This window comes from Abrus precatorius, unplaced genomic scaffold (assembly GCF_003935025.1).
Source record: "Abrus precatorius isolate BTA unplaced genomic scaffold, Abrus_2018 Scaffold9, whole genome shotgun sequence".
Lineage (NCBI taxonomy): Eukaryota > Viridiplantae > Streptophyta > Magnoliopsida > Fabales > Fabaceae > Abrus > Abrus precatorius.
In genome coordinates, this window is record NW_020874439.1 from 25584253 (window position 1) to 25605577 (window position 21325).

Genomic DNA, 21325 nt, shown 5'->3' on the forward strand with positions numbered 1-21325 from the left:
ATTACGTCTATTTTAAATATAAAATTTAAACTACACAGATGCTTCAAATATCAATTCTAAGAAAATGTCAAGTTATACAAGATATGTTAATTTAAACAAAAAAATTCTATAATTTACATTTAATTTCCAAAAAATGATATAAATATCATTTAACATGGGTCAGGTTGGACTAAACTGTAATATACTAATTTAACTGTTATTAATAAATACATTCAAATTAAGATGAGCTGCTTTGGGTCTATGAGCACGCGGGTTCTATAGCCTGCTTTTCATGCAAGATGACATGACAGACTAGACAATCCTTGTCATTCATCATGAAAGATTTAAGGAAATTGGTAACATGAAAAATCTTACAGAAATTAAAATTTAGCTAACTTCACATTCAAATCTTATACAATAGCAATAGTACTAATAATAATACAACACAAGTTATGGCTACAGTAATCAGCAGCTTCACATGTTAGCAGCCTTCTTTTTTACCAGTCTTTCCCTCTTGATTGGACGACTCCATTCATATCACTTTGCTTCTTGTCATTTGCTAGGCAAAGATATGGTTTTGGAAAGACCCTCAATGATGCAAAGTCATCAAGCATGAAATGAATTATCTTAATAACCTTCTGATCCCCCCCATATGCTATCTCACACAAAAAAAGGTTACAGTACAGAGATTCATGGGTCTTCAATATCAAACAATTGGGTGATTTATCTCTCAAGTCTTAGCTGCTGATTTAAGTCCATGCTATCATACCATTTTGGCTGAAATTTTGTTACAACCAAGTTACAAATGTTACATAATGTCCTAAGAGTTACTATCACTCTCCTATAAAGTAATACCTAGGAGGATACAAGTCTGCTTATGATCAATGGTGGTTAATTGAATGGTTATCCTCTTGGATATGTGGGCAAGGCCTTTCTGGTTCCCCTCTTGTCCATAAAATCTTCAGTTCTCCTCTCTTCTTTCCCAATGACAAAAACGTGCCTGCATTTATGGTTACAGAATAAGGTTTCAGAAACAGGATTAGTTTTTGTATGGCATTCAGTAACCAAATGTCTATTATGTCACTTGGGCTGATAACCAAACAACAATCATGTTTTATCTAGGCAATGTTAGCTACATGGACCAATCGACGCTATGAGGTGTCAAAAACTAAATTTTGAGTAAAATCATTTTAGTTCTTGCCCACAGCCTATTTACCCTGGTTCATTTAGAGCTCCAACCATGCAGTGTGTTACTTCCGAGTAAGTATAACACCAACATATGCAATTTCATCAACAAAATTTTATATTTTCTGTAAACTGTCTAACAATAACTCCTTTTCTATCTGGGGTTGGAACCCAAAAAATGAAGGGAAACTAATTAGCATGATTTAAGCAAAGGCACCTTCAACGGCCAATAGAACAGGTACAAATATAACACCAAGGAGTATTTCTGTGGATGGTGAGGGAAGTACAAAATGTAAACATTGCATAGCAGAATGCCATCATGGGTGTTGTACTTGAAATTTAGATGAGTCTGACAATTATAACTTACCAAGAGTAAATGGGACTATATACAGCAAAGCTGGCTGACCATGCCCATCCATCAAGTTCAAAGCCACATATGTGATAAGGAGACCTGCAGATCAAAATTCAACGAATGCCATAAACAACAAAGCCAACAGTCACTTCCACAAGTGAAGATAGGAACATAGGGAAGAAGCAACAGATTCGTAGTGTAATTCTTAATGTAGTTAACTCAAAGTATTACTTCCTTATTAATGCTAAACTAAAAATATAAACATAATAGCTTAATGCGCTATGATGAATCAAAACAGAGATAAACCTCCTCTTTAAACCCTTTCGCACACTATGGTACCATCCAAAGACACCACTAACTACACAAGGTTGCAATAAAATGTTATTTCTTTTTCATTGGAGATAAAACCATAGTATTTTTTATGTTTCACTGTTAAATTTTTCAATGAACACTTAATTCTTTTGTCAAGTTTATGTACTTAAATGTCCAGCAATTTTTTTAAAGCAGTTTCCTAGAATATTCTGTGGTTAAATTATTAGAATATCATTACCAAGTAGAAAAGTATATGATGATAGAAGTGGAATCTCAGCATAACAGTAAACAGGTTCAAAGATTTTCACGTTTTATCATGAAATCTATCCCAGATCAAACATTTCATACCTAAACCATAAGCAGTCATTGCCCACAAGAAGTATCCAGCCCGAAGGTTCTTCTTTGCCAACCAATCATACCTGTAAAGTTAGTTATCAATAGAATAATTAATTTCATCAACAGTTCACATGATAAGAGACCATTCTCCATTCCATCTACCTAGAACATTTGTGCAAGGAAAAAATGTGGACATGTATTTTAACACAAAAGAATCATAATACAAGCTGAGTAGTAAGAGAGTTATATATTGTACGATCAACATATGACTTCCAATTGAACCTTAGTGAAAATGCTACTATAAGTCCTGGCAAGATTATGTCCCCAAATCCAATGATACTGTAACCGCCCCAAGGATCGAACAGACGTGGTATCTTGAGGAGCATGGGGATACCATCTTCTCCACTCTTATCACCTCGAGCTACCTGTATAGAGAAAAGGTTATATTAATTTAAGGGGGACCACAATATCACAAATGTGGCCAAATTCAAGCTTCGCAAAGAATGGTATATGAGGTAAAGCTTTCTTTGAAACACTCACCACTATCATCACACTCTCATGGAACCACCATTTAGAAACAAACACCCAGAAGATGTCATACAGGAAAGCACAACTAAGAAGAACAGTTCCAACCTGATACAGAAAAAAAAAAGAGTATATGTTGGTGTGTTTGCTCATAATAACTAGTATCCGGCAAAGTTATCTCTTCAATGGTTTGTCAGTTTAACTATATATAAATGCCCCATGTATGCCTCTTATTCTTAAATTCAAGCAAACAAGTAAATAACAGGATAGTGCCTTAACCAAGCTTGTTAAAAACCTAAAAAGTGGGAGAAAAAGGAACAAAACTATGAACCATTACCTTGAGATTTGGTATGCGAACAATCTGAAGAACTGTAATTATCAATGTAATACCCTGAATGAAAAGAGGTAGAAGAAGAAAGGTAAACATGTTATTCAATATTAATCCACCTCATAATTTAATGGAAATTTACAAGGTTGGCACTAACCAAATTGTATACTATAAATGTTTACAAGCTTAAATGAGGAGTGTAATAAGAAATCCTAAATGGCAGAACTTCACTTTCTATTCAACACACAAAAAATTATTATAATCAAGAGAAATAATTTATTCAAGTGGTAAGAGAAGAAAATCAAGGACATAAAAAAAAATAATAGTAAAATAAATATAAAATGTTTATTTGAAAATGTCTACTCAAGTATCAAGAAAATAAAATTGAATTTTATAAGGTAACACGTTTCATTTCCTGTATTTAATTAACTATGAGGACAAAGACTAATCATATAATTTATATATTATCATATAAATAAGTTATGTCAATCTAATAATATTCTTAGTATTTGGCAATAATGACGTATTGTTAGATACAACTACTATTCACAGTATTAAATATAAATAATTTATATTTAAATATTGTAAACTAAATATTAAAAAAACTTATAGGATTGCATAAAAAAACAAGCCCACTAAAAAAGTTAAATTCTAGTTGGACTAGAATTATTAACTAATTGAATCAAACTCGTAATTAATGAGTTTAGAGATTAAACCATGCTCATTAAGGTTTTTTCTTCAATAAGAACACATTAGATGCGTAATCCTAATATGAGTGGTGATACTCACTCATACATGATTATTAACATTTGTGTGGATACCTAGAGAAACGAAACTATGACTGTCATGTTTGTCAATACAAGATAATTCTAAAAACAAATGTATGTGTATAATGCATGCTTTAAGATATAGTAATCAAGTGAACATTTGAAAATCTTTGCAGTTCCACTGCCATTCACATACATACAATTTCCAACATCAATCATGTGCAAACCAAAATAAATTTCAAGACACAAATGCAACATCCTACAGTCATTGTTTCAGTTCAGCCACGAAGAGTATCAGATTCCCACTAGTTTAAGAACATTTTCACTTTTATACCTGTGATGTTCCAATAATTAGAAAGTAAAATCTATTGCTCTGCAGCAAGCAGATTTTTATGATTGCATCACAATTTTCTGTATTTTAATCAGAAATGCCTGGCAACCCAGTCTTTAAGAAGTAGAAAATGTATGGAAAAAACTTAACCGAAAGATAAGGTAAAAGTAATAAAAATTTCACAAGCATAAGTAATAAAATGTTCTTACAAGAATATCTTGACCAATCCAAGCATATGATGCACGGCGATAAACTGCCCAAACCACAGCAAACACAATGCAGAAGGGAGTAACAGCAAGTGTCAGATATGAAACAGCTCCAAAGAAAGGTATCTTCACAAATGTTTGTGCAGGATGTTGAAACCATCTGAAACTATAAGCATTTTGCGGTCAATTCCATATCATAACAAAAGAATCTAACAGAACAAACCATGTACTTTACAGCAACAAACTATAAGCTGAAGTAATTTCTTTTTCAATTAAAATTGATTTATTTTAATATCAACACAAACAAAACAGTGCTGACATAAAATTTACCTAAAGTAATCTTAGAGCAAAGTTCACCTAGAGCTATATGTGTGACTTGCTGCATTTGGTCTGTGGTTTTATGAAAATGAGTGCATTACCAAATACCACTTCTATGCCTATATTTTTCAGTTAGTCAATTTATTCTCACCCTGATTTGGCTTTATACCCACAATAATCAAACTAGCTAATCATAACTTAACAACATTAAATAAAGTATGCACCACAACATGATCTTTGTGTCATAAAAAATGCAGTTATACCCTCTTTCTCTTACATTGAAATTGTTGATCATCAAAAGCACAAGATAAATAACCCAACAGGACAGCCACAGAATAATAACAAAAGAAAAGTGGGTAGATTAGTTATCAAATCCTCCTCTCACCCAATCATCTTCCTTTGTGGATAAAAGACTTACCATGATAACAGAGCCACCAAACAAGTTTGCAGCCCCTGAAAGCACATGAACAATATAAAGATTTAGCTGCTGTACGACAACAAAGTCATGCCGTTGGAGTTTAGCTCCAAGTAATGACTAATGCAAAGATTACTAAATAATTGTGAGTGAAAAAATTATTTAAGTTCTGATCCACATAACAAAAATAAAAAAAAACTCATCAATCTAAGGGAATACATAATTAGACGTACTGGGGATATCAACTCTATCACACTATGGAATTATAAATGTTATGACTTATTTAGTATTTAATATAACCATAGCCATGGACTTTTCTTTTGGTCTCATTCAGAATATTTAGAATTTAACTAAATGATAGTAGCCTTGGGATTGCTAAAGGGGGGCATTATAAAATAAACAAGTTACATGACTATTCACATCCCCCTTCCATCCTCTTATTCTTCCTTCTCGTCTCTTCCTTCTTTTTCAAGTCTCCATCCATTTGTGTCAAATGAAGATAAGGTTGACAGCTTGAATTCAAGCACACAAGATGAGACTGAGCTAGAAGTGAGTGTTGGGAAGTTGAATTTTTGAAGGACCTTATCCACACAAAATTGGAAAATGAAGCTAGAAGTAAATTGTTCAGTGAGGCCAAAATAAACTGAAGGACGTGAAACAGCCAAACCCTCTTTTCCAATTATAGCATAAAGGAGCAAGGGAATAGTACAAATCTTTTGACTCTTGCTACTTTAAACAGAGGATTGAAGCATTTGAGCTCTGCAGCTTTATCATATATACATGACAAGACTCAGTTCTCTATCAAAAGGAAGCTGATGGCAATCAAATATGCCTCTACAGCTCACTTAATTTTTTGGAACGATAAGTTGAGGTCAAGGAGCAAATGAATTCAGCATGAGCTGGAATATCTGGTTCAGTTAAAAAATGAGCCACCAAAGAATGCTCAATTAATTTGCTCATGAGCTAGGGTGTTATATATCTTTACCATTATAGAAAAAGCATTCTCCCTCTTGGTTTTCTTTTTGTTTTTGTTTTTTGCTTTCATTATGGGAGTGTTTAGAAGAACTTGAGAGCAGCTTATAGAAATAATTTATGACTCTGATAAGGTCTTTTCTACTTTTTCTAAATGTTTCATAATCAAATTTATGGTATATGCTTTCATATAAAAAGAACTTATTGAATATAAGTGCTTAATTAATTTGTGTATCCAAATGCATCCTATAAGTAAAAAGAAGAAATTTGTCATAGGCCCAAGGGGACCACCACTTACAACCTAAGACATTGCAGCTGTCTTAACTCTTCAAGATACAAAATGATAATGAGTAAAGCATGGTAATCTAGTTGATCAACGAATAGATTATAATCTATGTTAGAACAAGGGATACTCTAATCGACAAGAACTAAGCCTGGAACAAGAATAACTCACCTCTACCCCACCAATGCAGAATAGAACCACCAGAACTTCAACAAACCAGAATGACATTAATTTGTACAGCATAACCAAGAAACAAGAAGCAATCACAACAAATAAAACTGCTGCTGCAGTACTGATTTCCAGATAGCCACTAGAACCAACATTTTCTGCATTAGCATAATCATCTGAAGCATCCTGCAAGTGTAAAAGTTGATCCATATGTTAGTAACTGGATTAATGAGTTTCTAAATATGACGGGAAATATTCCTTTATAAAGAAAAAAAAAAATAGTTAACATTAAAAGAGAACAAACAAATGCTTTAAAGAGCCCCCCAAAAGGTAACAAAGTAAACAAAAGCTTTATTGTCTTAATGAGTTTGTCTTATCCTCCTCGCTTTTGTATTCTAACTTTCTTTACTCTATTGAAAGAGACAGAGAGAGAGAGAGAGAGAGAATAAATCAGCAGAAAAGGAATTGATAACCTTTAAAAGCTTCTCTTGCTCGATAACTGCTTCTCTTGTACTCCAGGCAGACCAATAAGAAGCACACAAAATGGTACCAACAGCCATAAGCCACAAAAACACTTCCGCAACATCAACCAAAGGACGAAGTGGAGAGTATAACTGTATGGACACTAAAGAGCAGGAATTGCACATGCAGAAGTGTAAATGATGTCAAATAAGACACACAATCAGATCAGGTATCAAAATGTGAAGTGGTCATTTTAAAAATTCAGTTGTCCTGTGCTAAATGAAGAGGTATGAGTAATTACAGAAAGTGAGACAGGTCAGAGAAAGTCAATCATACCATTGGAGTTGTTTTCAATATGCCTTTCCAAGTTCAATCCAGCATCTTGTGGAAGCATAACAGCAGGTATGTTAATATCAACATCAGTTTCATTTTCTTCGCAAACCATCTTGAAAAGCTCTGCACAGCCAGGACAGTACTTGCTCAAAACAAACACTATAATATTTTTACATTATATAAAGAAATATTTACTTCAAATGTTCATTGCAATTTTTTATGTTTACTCTAATAACTAATAATGAACATATATTATTTAGCATTATCTGCAACTATAATCCCTAAGATCACCTCTAACTATAAAATCACAAATGGACAAGAGATAAACAAAATAGACTATAAGATCTCAAAAAAATTATTAAAAAAATGCAAAGACCTGTACGGTAGTTTATAATAAGGATGGCAGAAGCACCAGCTTCATCAGCTATATTTGCTTTGGTAGTGAAACTACATTTTCCTCGGTGCACCAAAATGATCTGGCTGGTGAGCTAACGATGGTGCAAAGCAATACAAAAAACACATCAATAAACTTAAAAAAAAAAAAAAAACAGATCTTTCAATCTGGATAATTATGCTTCACATGCAAGTAAGGTTTCATTTGCTAAGATCTATAGCTTAATAATTAATTCAAATTACCTTATTCTTAGGCGGTGTACAACAATCAGGAGGATCAGCCATGACAACTCTAGTAAGATTGGCACGTTTTTCTTTTGATTCCAATGTGGGGCCAAATCTTGCACCAACACCAACATATTCATTGCTTTCCACACCATCAATCCAAGTAGGGACTTTTACCTAATAAAAGAGAAGAACTTGATCAAAGCTATTAAAGAAAACATGCATAAATATGTATATATGGCAATATGCAATTTATGAAAATAGAAAGAGGCCACATAGCATTTTGCTGGAAACCATGAAGACATGAGCTAAAAGATTCTTCAGAATCAATTCATAAAATATAGCTCCTAAATCCTAATCAGCTGGTTACCTTCAAATTTTGTTCTTGGTCAAATTTTGAGTACATTCATAATATAAAATAAAATACCTATTTTCAACACTAGAAGGTCAATCAACAAAAAGAAAGGCACAAAACTACAGAAATTTTACAAGGGACACACAAAGCGTAAAACCGTTTGGACAAGAAAATAAACAAATTCATGTCTTTCAGTAGAATCTAGAAAATAACCCCACCTCCATCAATCTAAAGTGCCAAAGATACAAGTTTGCATGATAACAATCATAGGCAGAAGAAAGCGAAAAGTGATGACGAAATCATAAATATCATCAAAGATATTTAACAAAGTTAGCATACTAGAATCAAATAACAAGCGTAGATCGCTCTACTGCAAAAGCTACAAACACGCCACCTATATGATTACAATGCAAAAAGAGAATTGCTACAGTACACGATTAAGCATGGAGATATGGTATAAAAAAATGCAAGTCTATTAACGTTTTACCGCGCAACCTCCAAAACTTATGCAAGCATTTTATGTCCAAACAAAAATAATATTTTTAATTGAGCATACACCACAGGCCACAGCATAATTGAAGGTGCAGATCATCTTCAAACACTGAAAACTCAAATCAAATCCCAATTTTTCTTTTAAATATAATTAATCTCACCCAACTCTCTAATTTTCATTCCCAAAAAAAAAAGGATTTTTCTCATGTCTTCCAATTCCCCTCACTGTTCTAGCAATTTCCCAGCTAGTAAGCATCAAGGCCAAGATTAAAACCACCAATAATAACATTTCCCAACCAATTTTCCAATTCATGTGAAGATTAAAAAAGAAAAATAGGTACCAGAACAAAGTTGTTCTCGCAACCAGGCCTTCTAGGGGCAACATCATCATGGTGAACTATATCACCACCCAACACCAAAGTAACAGCAAACAGAAACACAAAGACCACACTATATATAGCTCCAACTTCAAACATACTGAGAAGTGAAGTTCTAGATGAAAATTTGAAGAAGAAACAAAAGGGGTATTAGAAAAAGCAACGGAAAATTATTTTTTTAGAGAGAAAATGACGAAGGTAGGGAAGAATTAGGGAGGAGGAACTGGCGGACAGAGAGAAGAAAAGGGTAAGCAGATTTTATTAATTATTATTATTTTGTTTTCTTAATTTCTGTTTTGTCGTTTGTAGTAACGAGGAAAAAGAGTGCGTGGTAATTGTTAGGACTAGCATTTGCGGTGCTGTCTATGTTGATAGTTTCGGTTGACGGTGACCGCCACGTGTTTTTCTGTACTGTGATTCGCACTTTGCTTTGACGCATCACTTATGTTAAAATATGTTACTCTTTTGGTACAGTGTAATAAAGTTAAAGATTTTATTAACCAGTGTTTTTAAAATACTAGTTCAAAAAAATGTTATAAATATGATTTAATTTTCTGTATAAGAAATTTTAAAAAATTATAAAAACATAAATTGAATATATAGAAAGATGAAGTAGTTTTTGCTTATAAATATAAACTTGTTCTTTTAGAAAACATGAACAGTGAACATGTCTGCTTTGACGGGTAAAAAATTGATGTTGTAGTGAATGAATAGGAAATTTGCACTGACCACTGTCACTATCATCATACTATTAGAAAAATAATATGAAATACTCATTGAATTATAATAAATATGGGTTAGAATAGAATATAGATTAGTGTAAATTGGACAAGAAAAAACAAGTGCACAAAAGCTTAATTATTACACAAACGTACGGTGGTCCTCCCACTTGTCACATGCCACTTCCTTTGCGAAAGAAAGCGCGTGGGGCACTTTTATCTCAAACACGGGTTACCGGCTAAACAAGTTTTTATTGCCGTATGTACCGTACAGTTAAGATTACTTCTAACTAATGATTAAAAAACGAATACGAGGTTCACATTTTTAATTAGTTTTATCTATTTTCAAACACTATACTTCCTTTTTTCCCTGGTAAGAGTTTTTTCTCAATATTTTGTTTCTGTTAAAAAGTGTTCATAATAATTTTATAAATAAGTTATTGTATTATTATTTATGTTGGCAATTTATGGCATTAAGTTGCTGAATTATATTATTAAAAAAAGTTTAATTACTCAATAATATGTGTATATATATATATATATAGTGGAATAATATTTTTAATAATTTTTTATTAAAAATAAAGCTTATCAATTTAATCAATTAATATAGTATTATTACTAGTGAAGATCTTATGTGCAAATTTTGGGTTAAATATATTTGTTATCTTTTAAAATATACTGTATGTTAATTTTAGTTCTTACAACATTATATTTTATTTTAAATATTTTTTTACTTACATAACTCTATAAAAAAAGTGACATGTAACACAAAAATTGACATGTCATGACATCTAAGTTAGTTGCGTTATCACTTTGACCAAACTCAAAATGTCATATATTTTGAGGGACTAAAAGTAAATTGAATCTAATTATTCTGCATAATTAACTTAGTTATTTCTATATATGTTATAATATTCTGAATAAAATAGAAATTATTAAAATATAATAGAGCAATAAATTAGCATCAGAATAGCATTAAATCTTGAAGATTAAACTGAATTAATGAAATATCGTTTTAAAAATTTATTAAATATGTGATTTTATTACATTTAACATTTAATATTACTCGATCTTCATCCATGCACAGTTATTAATTTTCACTTTCTAATCATATATAACAACTGACATAAAATTTAAATTTTTATTCCGCTTATCATTTAAGTTAAATATAATTTTTAATCTTATAAACTTCCCAAATGCATTAAAATATTTATAATAACATACATCTTTCCATTTCTTAAAATAATCACATTTGTCTTAAAACACTGTTTAAGGTTATATATTTTTTAAAAATAATTTACATTCTTATTTATTTTAAATGAATTTCTTATCTTTTGAATTACACTAGTATATTGAAACACTAATCTAAAATCGTCAATTGTGTAATCAACGTCTATCATTATACCAATATTTTTCTTGCCTTTACCTTTTTCAAAAGGAATTGTAAAATTCTACAACGTATTATGTAAATAATTTTTCATAAGGTCATTCAAACAATGGTGTAGAAAAACATAATTAAATTTGATCGATAATTACATAACTTAATAACAGTACAATAAACTTAATAAAAAATATTCAAAAAAAATTTAATATTACCACAATAAAAAATTTTATTATTTAATTATTTTTTAAAAAAATATTATTATTTTAAAAGCTTGTTTCCTTTAGCACCTTTCTAAGTTTTATAAAGCTCTGCAAGTATAACAAGTACCTCATAACAAAATTCATAGTAAAACAAAGTGAAAGATATTCTATTAATAATCGGAATATACTACTAAATTAAAGTCACAATGGGTTAGTTAGTTTAATTAACCATAAAATAATTCAAAGTTTTGAAATATTTATATGATTTTTGCAATTATTTGTAATTTACAACAATTTTTTATTGTTATATAACAGTTGCCAATAATTATTGTTGTATTTTGTTAAGTTTTTGTTAAGTAAACAAAAATGCATTAATAATCTTTTTTATAAGATGTAAAAATATCTGTACAGTAAAACAATAAACACTTTAATTATTTTTTATAAATTTAATTTAAATACATTGATAGCGTAAACATTTTTAATATTATTATAAATCATTATACCAATACAGATTTTTTATAACTATGAATGTAAAAATTATATCTATGATGTCTTTTATTTGATTGACAATATACAATTTTTATTCTAACAAATCAATAGAATTGAACTCTTTATCTTATATTTTAATGGTCTAAAAATTAATTATAATTAATTTAAATTGAGTTGAATGAAATCACAATTGAATCACTTGATTAGAAATTAAAAAACATGTGCATCACTTTTAATTAAAATGATGTAACAAACATGTGGCAGAAATTTAAAATCAATTACTAATAATAGTGTTTTTTTTTCAATGACAACCAGCGACAGTTAATAAAATACAAGCGTTCTATGTAAGATACGAGTATTTATAAATATAAATGGGAAAATGTAAATCATTTTTTAAATTATAAACAAATTTATTAATAACAATGAATATGAAACTAAAGTGTTTAAAATTGTAAAAATGGTTTAATTAATGGACAATTACTATAATATTAGTTCACAAATATTTTATTATGCTTAATATTTATTAAAAAACTGAGTGCTGATTGAATTGATTAAAATTTATTTTAATTGAATAAATAATTAAAAGAAAAAACATTGATTTAATTTCATTTTATATAAAAGATTTAAATATTCTTATCATAAAATGAAAAGAGACATATACATGAACAAAAGAACGATAGTTATAAAAACTTACTCTCAATATTGGTCATTTTATTTAATAAAAAAAATTAAATATACCTTAATTAAAAATTAATACCCCTAGGTAATATCGTCCTAATAAAAATAGAACGTAATCCCTTGCTGTCAAAAAACACGGGGCATCAATAAAAGTTAAAAAATTTTAATATATATTTTATATTATTATTTGATGTACATACCATTTTTCATGAAAAGGATTCTCTACAGTTTATTTTCAAGTGGGGAGAACCTATCCAACAAAAATTCTGAGGGCATAGTAAAATCTGAACGCAACACAAAATCACAAATATTCCAAAAATGACACTCCACGATTGAAAATTGTAGAAACTGGAATCTTTTCCTTTCTTGTTTTGTGAACAACATGGTTGTGAAATCACATGGGTAGAGATGAGATCGGAATTTTTGTTATACCTCTTCTCTTTTTTTTTCTGAAATTTTAATTTTATAATTTATTTTAAAAATCATTTATAAAATAAAATTTTGAAATTAATTTTTTAATGATTATTCACTTGTATGATTTAGAAAAATGGCCTGAATAAAAAGAAAGGGCCAGATATGAGAGCACTTGGGTATCAATTGTAATTTTGTCCAATTACTCATTAGGGTTTATTTAAGCCAAAATGAACAAATTAGTGTTTTCCTTTAAGATCGTTAAAATATAAACTTCTTTAGGCATAAAAATGGTTTATGCTTTTCCTCCACAAATGATAGATGTGTCCATCATTATCATACAGGCTTTCCATCATTTCAATCAATTAGGGGTGATGATGATTTTTTTATTTTATTTGAAACTATAATTTTAAGACAGCTATGTCCTATGTACTAATTTGTCAAAAGAGGGAAGAAAAGGATTTTTTAAGTGCTTAAAAATGGGGCAATAAAATAACAGTTGCACTATTTTCTTCTATATGTCATTCGTAATAGAAATTCAAGTCTACCACTTTCTGATAGACTACCCTGTTAATAGATTAGGACTTATTTATTTTAAAGTTACAATCAAATCCCTCAGTTTTTTTTTTTTTAATAAAAATGTGATTCAAATTAATTTATATACATATATTAATCACGTTCAATAATTTAAATTTTATTAATACTAAATTTTAAACCAAACGGAGACTTAGCTCCATTGGTTCATTCTTATCTTTTTCATGATACTAGTAGATATTATGAATTGAGTATACTATAAAAAAATATTATTCCATTTGCTTTACATAGGCCAGTCAAAATATCTTGCATCACCAACTTCCATGTAGCCTAGAAGCAACTATGCATAGCCCATAATAAACTCACTTTCAAAGATTAAAAAAGAATTAAACTGAAACCTGTCCTATTTTATATTATTTTGTCTTATCCCTGTTATGTATTCTATTTTTAATATATAATGATTCGTTCTTCCCATATCCTGCACAGTAGCAGGGAATCAGTAAAGCACAACCATTGCTTTTTAAATATCCTCAAAGAAGCTATATATTATTAATTATTAGCAAAAACTTTGAATGGTTTACTAAGGAATAACAACATTGCCCACTTCCAAATATAACTACATAAAACATTGTTTAGCCATATAAACACCATACACTACTTTTTTTTTTCCAAGTAACTGAAGATACATAAACGCATGGGTAGAAACTTTACATGTTCTGACGATTTGTACCATTGCCCACTGCCACCTAAAATACTATTTGCTATATATACATAATACATTATATGCCACTTTTTACAATAACAGAGGAAAAAATCGCAATGATAACTATTTCTCCTACAACTTTAATATAAACAGGTCGAGCTACAATTTAATCAAAAAGGGTCGAGAACTTGATAGCTTAGTATTTGTCCTTGGTGAAGTGTCATGACCTCTTTTTTCATCTGCATTTACATGTGGAACTCTCATGACTTCCTGCAAAGTAGGAACATAATGAAGGGGAGTTTTGTAAGATAACTGTTTTATTCAATGCTCTATGATGAACAGGTTCATGGATTAGGAAAATCTTTGTGCAAATTAAGCTAAAAAAAAGTTATGAAATAAAAATAACATTGGGTATTAAATAATGCAAAAGGATATTAAATAAATGTAGGGTAAACATTATGACATAACAACTGGCAAAAACTATGTAAAGAAACTTCGATTAAATTTTTTATTCAAATTGACCACTGGGATGCATATCATTGCTTTAAGTGTTCACTGTTCCAAGAGATCCTAAAAGATCATGCTGATATACATTTTGATCAAGCAGAAACTAAAAATGAAGATAGAAAGAATGAGTTACCAGGAAGATTGGACAAACAAAATGAGGAGAAAGTTATCAAAGCCCTTGAGAACCTAGTTGAAAGGTGTTGTTCCTCCACAAGAAGCTCTCATTGGTTCCAATATGGTCCAAACATCTGGATACAGGTTTGGCCGGCTCATATAATTCTTCTCACAACACCTTAAAGCCAAGCGAGCCAACTGTTCGATCGTCATAAATGGCCAGTCTCCAGCCAAAGGATCCAAGAGGGACTGTAACTTTCCAGCATCTAATGCGTATTTCACTTTCTTTATTATTCCCAAGGCTGGTCTACCAGTAATCAATATTAATAGAATGATTCCAAATGAATAAACATCTGACTTTGGTGTAAGTTCACCAGAAGAAAGGAATTCAGGATCCATGTAGAAAAAAGTTCCCTTTGGAACAGTTCTCCAATACTGTGCAGTGTTGTCACTAGAACTTTCTTGACAAGACAATATTCGACATATTCCAAAGTCACTAAGCTTGCAAACAAGGTTTGCATCAAGGAGAATATTGGAGGGTTTTAAGTCACAATGTGCTATGCTATGAGGTTTACTGGAATGAAGAAAAATGAGAGCAGAACAAAGTTCTGCAGCAATGCGAATCCGAGTTTGCCATGATAGTGGTTGGGTGTTATCCTTGCAACATAGACGATCTTCGAGGCTTCCGTTGGGCAAATACTCATAGACAAGAGTCGATGATTCTGGGCAGGCTCCTATAAGTGTGATAAGATTCGGATGCCTTAACTTGCTCAATATCTCAACCTATACAAAACCAAAATGGGTCATAAAAATAGATTTGTTTCACTAAAAATGTGGACTAGATAAGGTTGAAGTCATTTTATAGCTTCATGTATAACAACTTACACATTACAATACAACCAACTTTAAGATATTTCTGATTACAAATGCAATAGGCCAAAAGTGACTAATGCCAACCAAAATATAGAATATTAAAGTTCAAAATATCAAACAAAATTCAAACCATCTTACCTCCTGTTGAAACTCTGATGTTCCTTGCATGCTATTGGGATTCAGCACTTTTATAGCCACCTCAGTGTGTCGCAAAATACCTTTAAAAATACTTCCATATCCGCCTTCTCCAATCTTACAGGACGGATTGAAGTTACTTGTTGCTTGTTTAATATCTTCAGAAGAGAATTCTAAGAAAAACTGAAGTGCATGTGTGCTTGAAGCCTCTTCTTGTTTTCTCCTTAACGCAGACTCTGCCAATGCATTATCGCGCTGTATTTGCAGATCATCTAGTTGATCCTTATTGTTTTTTAACAAATCCTCAGCAGATAAAAGCTTCTGGTTCAACTCCTTTATCTTAAGTTCAGCTGATGCAAGTTGATTCTCTAGTGATGACTTTTGATCTCGGGCAAGTTGGAGTTCCTCATTAATTTTGTCTGTCTGGCTCTTCATGTTATCTAGTTCTTCATTTGCTTTCTTTACTGTTTCCTCAAGTTCTTTCCTTAGTTTATGCTCTTCTTTATACAATATTTCAGTGGCTTTAGCCTGTCAATTATGTTTTAGACATAGTTCCTAATTAGAGTTTGTATCAACTTGCAACTTCAGCTTATGATAAGACAACCTAAAATGATGCCCATCCATTCCATGATTTTAGCATTGTTTAAGGTTAGCTCATGTGGCCTCCACTTTCTTATTTAACACTTCAGATCTCATAAACAAGGATTCAGTTTGGTAAACTTTCAGATAAATAGCAGAAGAAAATAAAGAGGAAAAATGAATAAAATTTATCTCAAAAGTTAAAATTAACTTATAGCCTTAAAAGTTTTGAAGACGTTAAATGAGAGGACTTCTAAAAAAGTAGAACATAAGTTAATATTAATAACTTACGAGAGGGATTTAATTTATTTTACTTCTTTATTTTTCTCTTTTGTAAGTACTTATTGAAAAGCTTGTCCAAACGAGGCAATGATTTACACCTTGCATAAGTAATAATAAGAACTCAACAGAAGAACAGTACCCTGCATATAGCATCAATGGCATCTTTTTCAGCTTTCCCACGCTTAAAAATTTCTCCATATGCATCATGACTACCATTTTCAGCCATAGCCTGCTCAAGTTGAGCATAGAAAGTATCATCCATTCCTCCATCCTGCTAGTGTTCAATCACAAAGGTAAAAATTTATCACAAAGCTCAAACGGTCAGATTCTATTCAACAATCCAAATTTTGAAAGGAAGAATGCCTCTTCATCAAACAAGAAACGTGTATATTCTCCACAGCAGATATATACACATTCTGAAAGAGGAAAAAGTATGCATACCAGTACACTAGGGGATGAAGAATGATGAAGATCCTCTTCAATCAGAGAACGGCTACTCAAATTCAAGTCTAATGCATTCTCACTGCCATCACTAATCAAATTAGGGGTCAATAATGGTTCAACTGAACCATTATCAGAACCCAATGACGGAACTAAAGGACTCCATCTTGACTGCTCATCTGACTCATCAAAACCTACTTCTCTACCCAACTTGCTCTGTGGAGTTAATAGCCTTTCTGAAGAAGAAGCAGATGAAATGCTCCTTCTTACTCCGTCATCGATAGATCTTCCTCTACGAAATAACCCTTGAAATTGATTAGTTAGTTTTGCCAAATTATTTTGTCTAAGAGCAACGGATTCAGATCTCTGCGGAGTCAGATGTCCAACTTCAGAGTTTGGCATTTGTCGTGTCAAAGGAGATATGACCCCTACATTACTTGTGTCCAAATTGCAGTTCCTGATTTGATATGGAACTTTTTCATTACCCAAGATAATGTAACCAAGCATAGAGACATTACTATTGACATAGTACAGAAAATCATATAAGTTCAAAGAAAAATGACACAACCTTTATGAAACTATTAAAGTTGAGCTCAGTATTCTAAGGCAACTACTGAGTTTCCTTATCTTCATGTGACACTGTATCCCTTGAACATTAGAAGTCATGAGTATTGATAATGCAGCATACCTTGTGTGTATGAGGTACCCCTTGCAGATAAACTGTATGTGGCAAGAAGTTGGAGCTTGTTCACTCACATATATAGCTTTCTTAGATCGGAGTGCTGTCATTCTCCTGCCATTTCATGTAATTAGAAGCTCATTGAAAACAATGTATTGACTTCATCATAACTAATAGAGATTTAAAAATTATTCAAGCTGCAAATAGTGTATCATCAGAATTTCTGAAATGAAGCATAGCCCAACAAAGTTATAGATGGGATATAACTTTCAAAGAGCTATGATTTTCTTCCTACAGCCAAAACACTCTAGAGGGGAATAAAATCAGAGGGAGAGAGAATCATGATGAAATAGTAACTCAAAACTACGAAAATATAACATGGTTCACATAAAGCTCCAAGCCTCAAACAGATAATATGATACAATAATGTGTTTTAGCTGGCTTCTTACCTAGAATGGTACTTATCAGATGCTGCTCCCATTACAAGCTTCTGTATGCTAAACTGGGAAATGAGTTCTACAATTCCTTTTTCAATGCAATCAGTTTCAATGTGTAGTTTTTCTGCCCACACCTGTATTAGAATTATTGGTCAAAAATAAAATAAGTTTTGAAATAAATATTTAAATGGATCGTTTTACTAGAAAATTACCCCCATCTTTTGGCAAATAACAAGATAGGCATCCAGAGCCTTATGCATTTCCTGCCTTTCATTTGCCCTGTATGCTTGAACTTCCTGCTCATTCAGTGCACTTGGTGGAAATTCAGCACCGACTGAAAACAACAAAATAAACAATATGAAGACCATCATCAGAAAATGAAAATTGTACCAAGCACAGCAGAGTAGTTTCACAGCAAAATTCAGAACTTGAAATTAATTGCTATAAGTGATAAACCATACATCAAATATCAGATTTGACAAAAGCAGCCTCAAAGAACAACACAAGTCATAGCATAGTCAGATAAATCTTTAAACATTAGAATTTAAACAAAACTCAGCATATTAAACTTGTAAGTATATAGTTAGGCTTTCTAAAAAAGGGCTATCTATTTTCTGGACCGTTTTGGGTTTTAATTCAAATCACCTAGTAATTTCTAAAATAGTGGTCATCAAAGCACTATATACACCAACGGGCAATTCATGTATGAGAAAAATGCTTATAGAGGGACAATTAATGAAAAGCTGAAGATGTTTAAAAAAATTAATGAAGTTTGTACTAAAGTTATTTTAAAATTATCTTCAAGTTTTGATTGATTATGTCTAAAGGAAATATTCTCACACAAGAATTACACTATACCAAACATTGACTTAAAAAATAAACAACAGTAAAGTTATCAAACTATAATAACCCCAATCCACAAACAAAAATGTATAGGCACACACGTTGCAAACTTACTCGAGGTTCGTATCAGAGGTGCGGGCGTGTGAACATGAAGGATGCAAATTCTTCTTCCTCCAGAGTTCTGTATAGCCCATATCATATTTAATTTGCTTTCTTTCACATCCTTTGCCACAGCAACATAGAGTGTATCATTAACCATACTTGGACTAGGACTTGGCTCTTTTACAATTTCTCTCCTACTACTCGTGATTCCATGAACCTTATCACGAAACGAGTTCACAGAACTGACCCGTTGTAGAGTTGCTGGCATAGGACTCACCACAGCCATGCTAATAGATGCAGAAATAGTTGAACCGTTAAAAAGTTTCCTTGTAAAATAACCTCTCTTTCTTTCTTCCACCCATAACCCACTCCCTATGAAGAGTCACATTCAACCAAAACTCAAAACTACCCAATACAGCTTACTTTCTCTTCTAACCCAAACAGCATGAAAGACTTCAAATTTGTCTCTCAGCTAACGAGAATTCTCTCTCTCTCTCTCTCTCTCATCTCAATCTACCCAGAAACATAATCATCAAAACCTCTCAAACCCAACAACCCGAAACCAAAAATGAACAAATTAATGCATTAAAATCTCTAAAACCCACCCAAAAAAATCTTTCTATGGAACTCCAAAAAACCCACTTCTCTATTCTCTCCAAAGCTCTCTCCACCTGTATCAATTAAGAAAATTCATAACCAAAATTTCTCCTTGCTAATATGGAATTCCCACTCAACGACAATGGAATTAAACAAACAGACAAACAAACACTTCAGCTCTTCTCTATCAAAGTTGCACAAACATACAACATATCACTGTCCATCATCATATAAAAAAGAGGTTCCCTTTTTTGTTCCACAGGTGTTTTATGTAAAGCTGTATTTTGTTTATCTTGTCTTACAAGGAGAGAAAAGTTTGTCCTTGTCTAGAGCTTATATATCATGGTAGTGTTCACATAAAAAAGGCACCTAACTACTCCACAATCACCCATAAGAACCAAGGAAATTACAGGAACAACCACGTGTCCCCACCACTTTTGGCCCATTCTTATTTTTCTTCTTCTGAACATGTTCCCCCTACCTCCTCCCCATGAATTTCGAAGAAAGAGTTTTAGCCCAATATTTGGACCGCCAAATTCCAACCTATAACTGTTAAGGGTACGGCCTATTGCTTGCTCCCAAGAATTTGCTGATCACCGTAATATGTACAAAATTGAATAACTTGATCTTACTTAGGCTAACCAAAATTTATTTATAAAAAACTAATAAAATTTTTAACATAAATATCTTAATTTCATTACATCATTTAAGATATAATTATTATTTTATAAGATAATTTAAACAACTTCAATCTATAGCTATCCGTCAAACATCGAGACAGCTGTAACCTATCTATTTTTCGCTTTTATTGCTAATGTTTTATTTGGTTTAATAATGCACTTTATCTTAGTGAGTAAGGACCCGTTGAAGTAGAAGCTTTTCAATCTTCAGTATTTACTTTTCTAGTAGTCATCAATGTCTTGAGACTTACGTGGAATTTGCTATAAAATGTAAGGATTTAGGTCGACATCTAATGTATTTTCTGACAGGATCACTGAATTTGGGAGAGAAAATATTTTTACCCTTTTTTAACATTTTAAATTTTACATAATTTTTTAAAAAACTTATTGATATTTTAAATTAAAAATTACTATTAATATCCTCATAATATTCACTAAGAAATTAAAAATAAAAATATATTATTGTAAAACATGAAAGTGCACCTGTTTTAAAGATTTTTAATGTCTCTCAATATATTTTTTTAATTAGTATTTTAAAGACACGTTAAATTATCCTTTTAAATTTTATAAAATGATATTACTTTTTTTATTATTATACTTGTTATTCGCTATATTGATTAATGTCTTACTTACTATCCTCTATCAAACACGTTTATTAAGGGTAAACTAATGAAAAATTAATAGTTCATTAATTTTATAAAATAATAATAAACTTTCCAAGATAAAAATACCAAAACAAATTATTTTTGAGTAAAACTTTAAATGTTAAAAGAAAAAAATGTAGAGAATATCAAACTAGATAAACCATTATCTCTTTAATTCCT

General features: G+C 31.3%; 2 protein-coding genes across 5 annotated transcripts; both read right to left on the reverse strand.

Moving 5' to 3' along the window:
* Nucleotides 1–63: 63 nt before the first annotated feature.
* Nucleotides 64–9406, reverse strand: LOC113848939 (signal peptide peptidase-like 4). 2 transcript variants are annotated; one of them, XM_027478376.1, is made up of 14 exons: nt 9079–9406; nt 7909–8067; nt 7649–7760; nt 7276–7395; nt 6951–7102; nt 6481–6663; nt 5058–5092; nt 4325–4487; nt 3027–3080; nt 2705–2797; nt 2447–2589; nt 2177–2247; nt 1532–1615; nt 64–979 (listed from the first exon to the last, which is right to left on the reverse strand). In XM_027478376.1, exons 1-14 carry the CDS (start codon nt 9211–9213, stop codon nt 861–863), a joined length of 1623 nt encoding a protein of 540 aa, XP_027334177.1. In that variant the 5' UTR covers nt 9214–9406; the 3' UTR covers nt 64–860. The 2 variants fall into 2 exon arrangements, with proteins under 2 accessions (XP_027334177.1, XP_027334176.1); XM_027478375.1 differs by having other exon boundaries at nt 161–979; nt 7276–7431; nt 9079–9368.
* Nucleotides 9407–14053: 4647 nt separating this feature from the next.
* On the reverse strand, nt 14054–20129 carry LOC113849057 (U-box domain-containing protein 33-like). 3 transcript variants are annotated; one of them, XM_027478639.1, is made up of 9 exons: nt 19237–20129; nt 18492–18613; nt 18292–18413; nt 17852–17956; nt 17164–17620; nt 16862–16993; nt 15865–16389; nt 14873–15636; nt 14054–14502 (listed from the first exon to the last, which is right to left on the reverse strand). In XM_027478639.1, exons 1-8 carry the CDS (start codon nt 19508–19510, stop codon nt 14926–14928), a joined length of 2448 nt encoding a protein of 815 aa, XP_027334440.1. In that variant the 5' UTR covers nt 19511–20129; the 3' UTR covers nt 14054–14502; nt 14873–14925. The 3 variants fall into 3 exon arrangements, with proteins under 3 accessions (XP_027334440.1, XP_027334439.1, XP_027334442.1); XM_027478638.1 differs by having other exon boundaries at nt 14062–14502; nt 16862–16996; nt 19237–20126; XM_027478641.1 differs by having other exon boundaries at nt 14129–14502; nt 16862–16996; nt 17852–17953; nt 19237–19611.
* Nucleotides 20130–21325: the final 1196 nt, after the last annotated feature.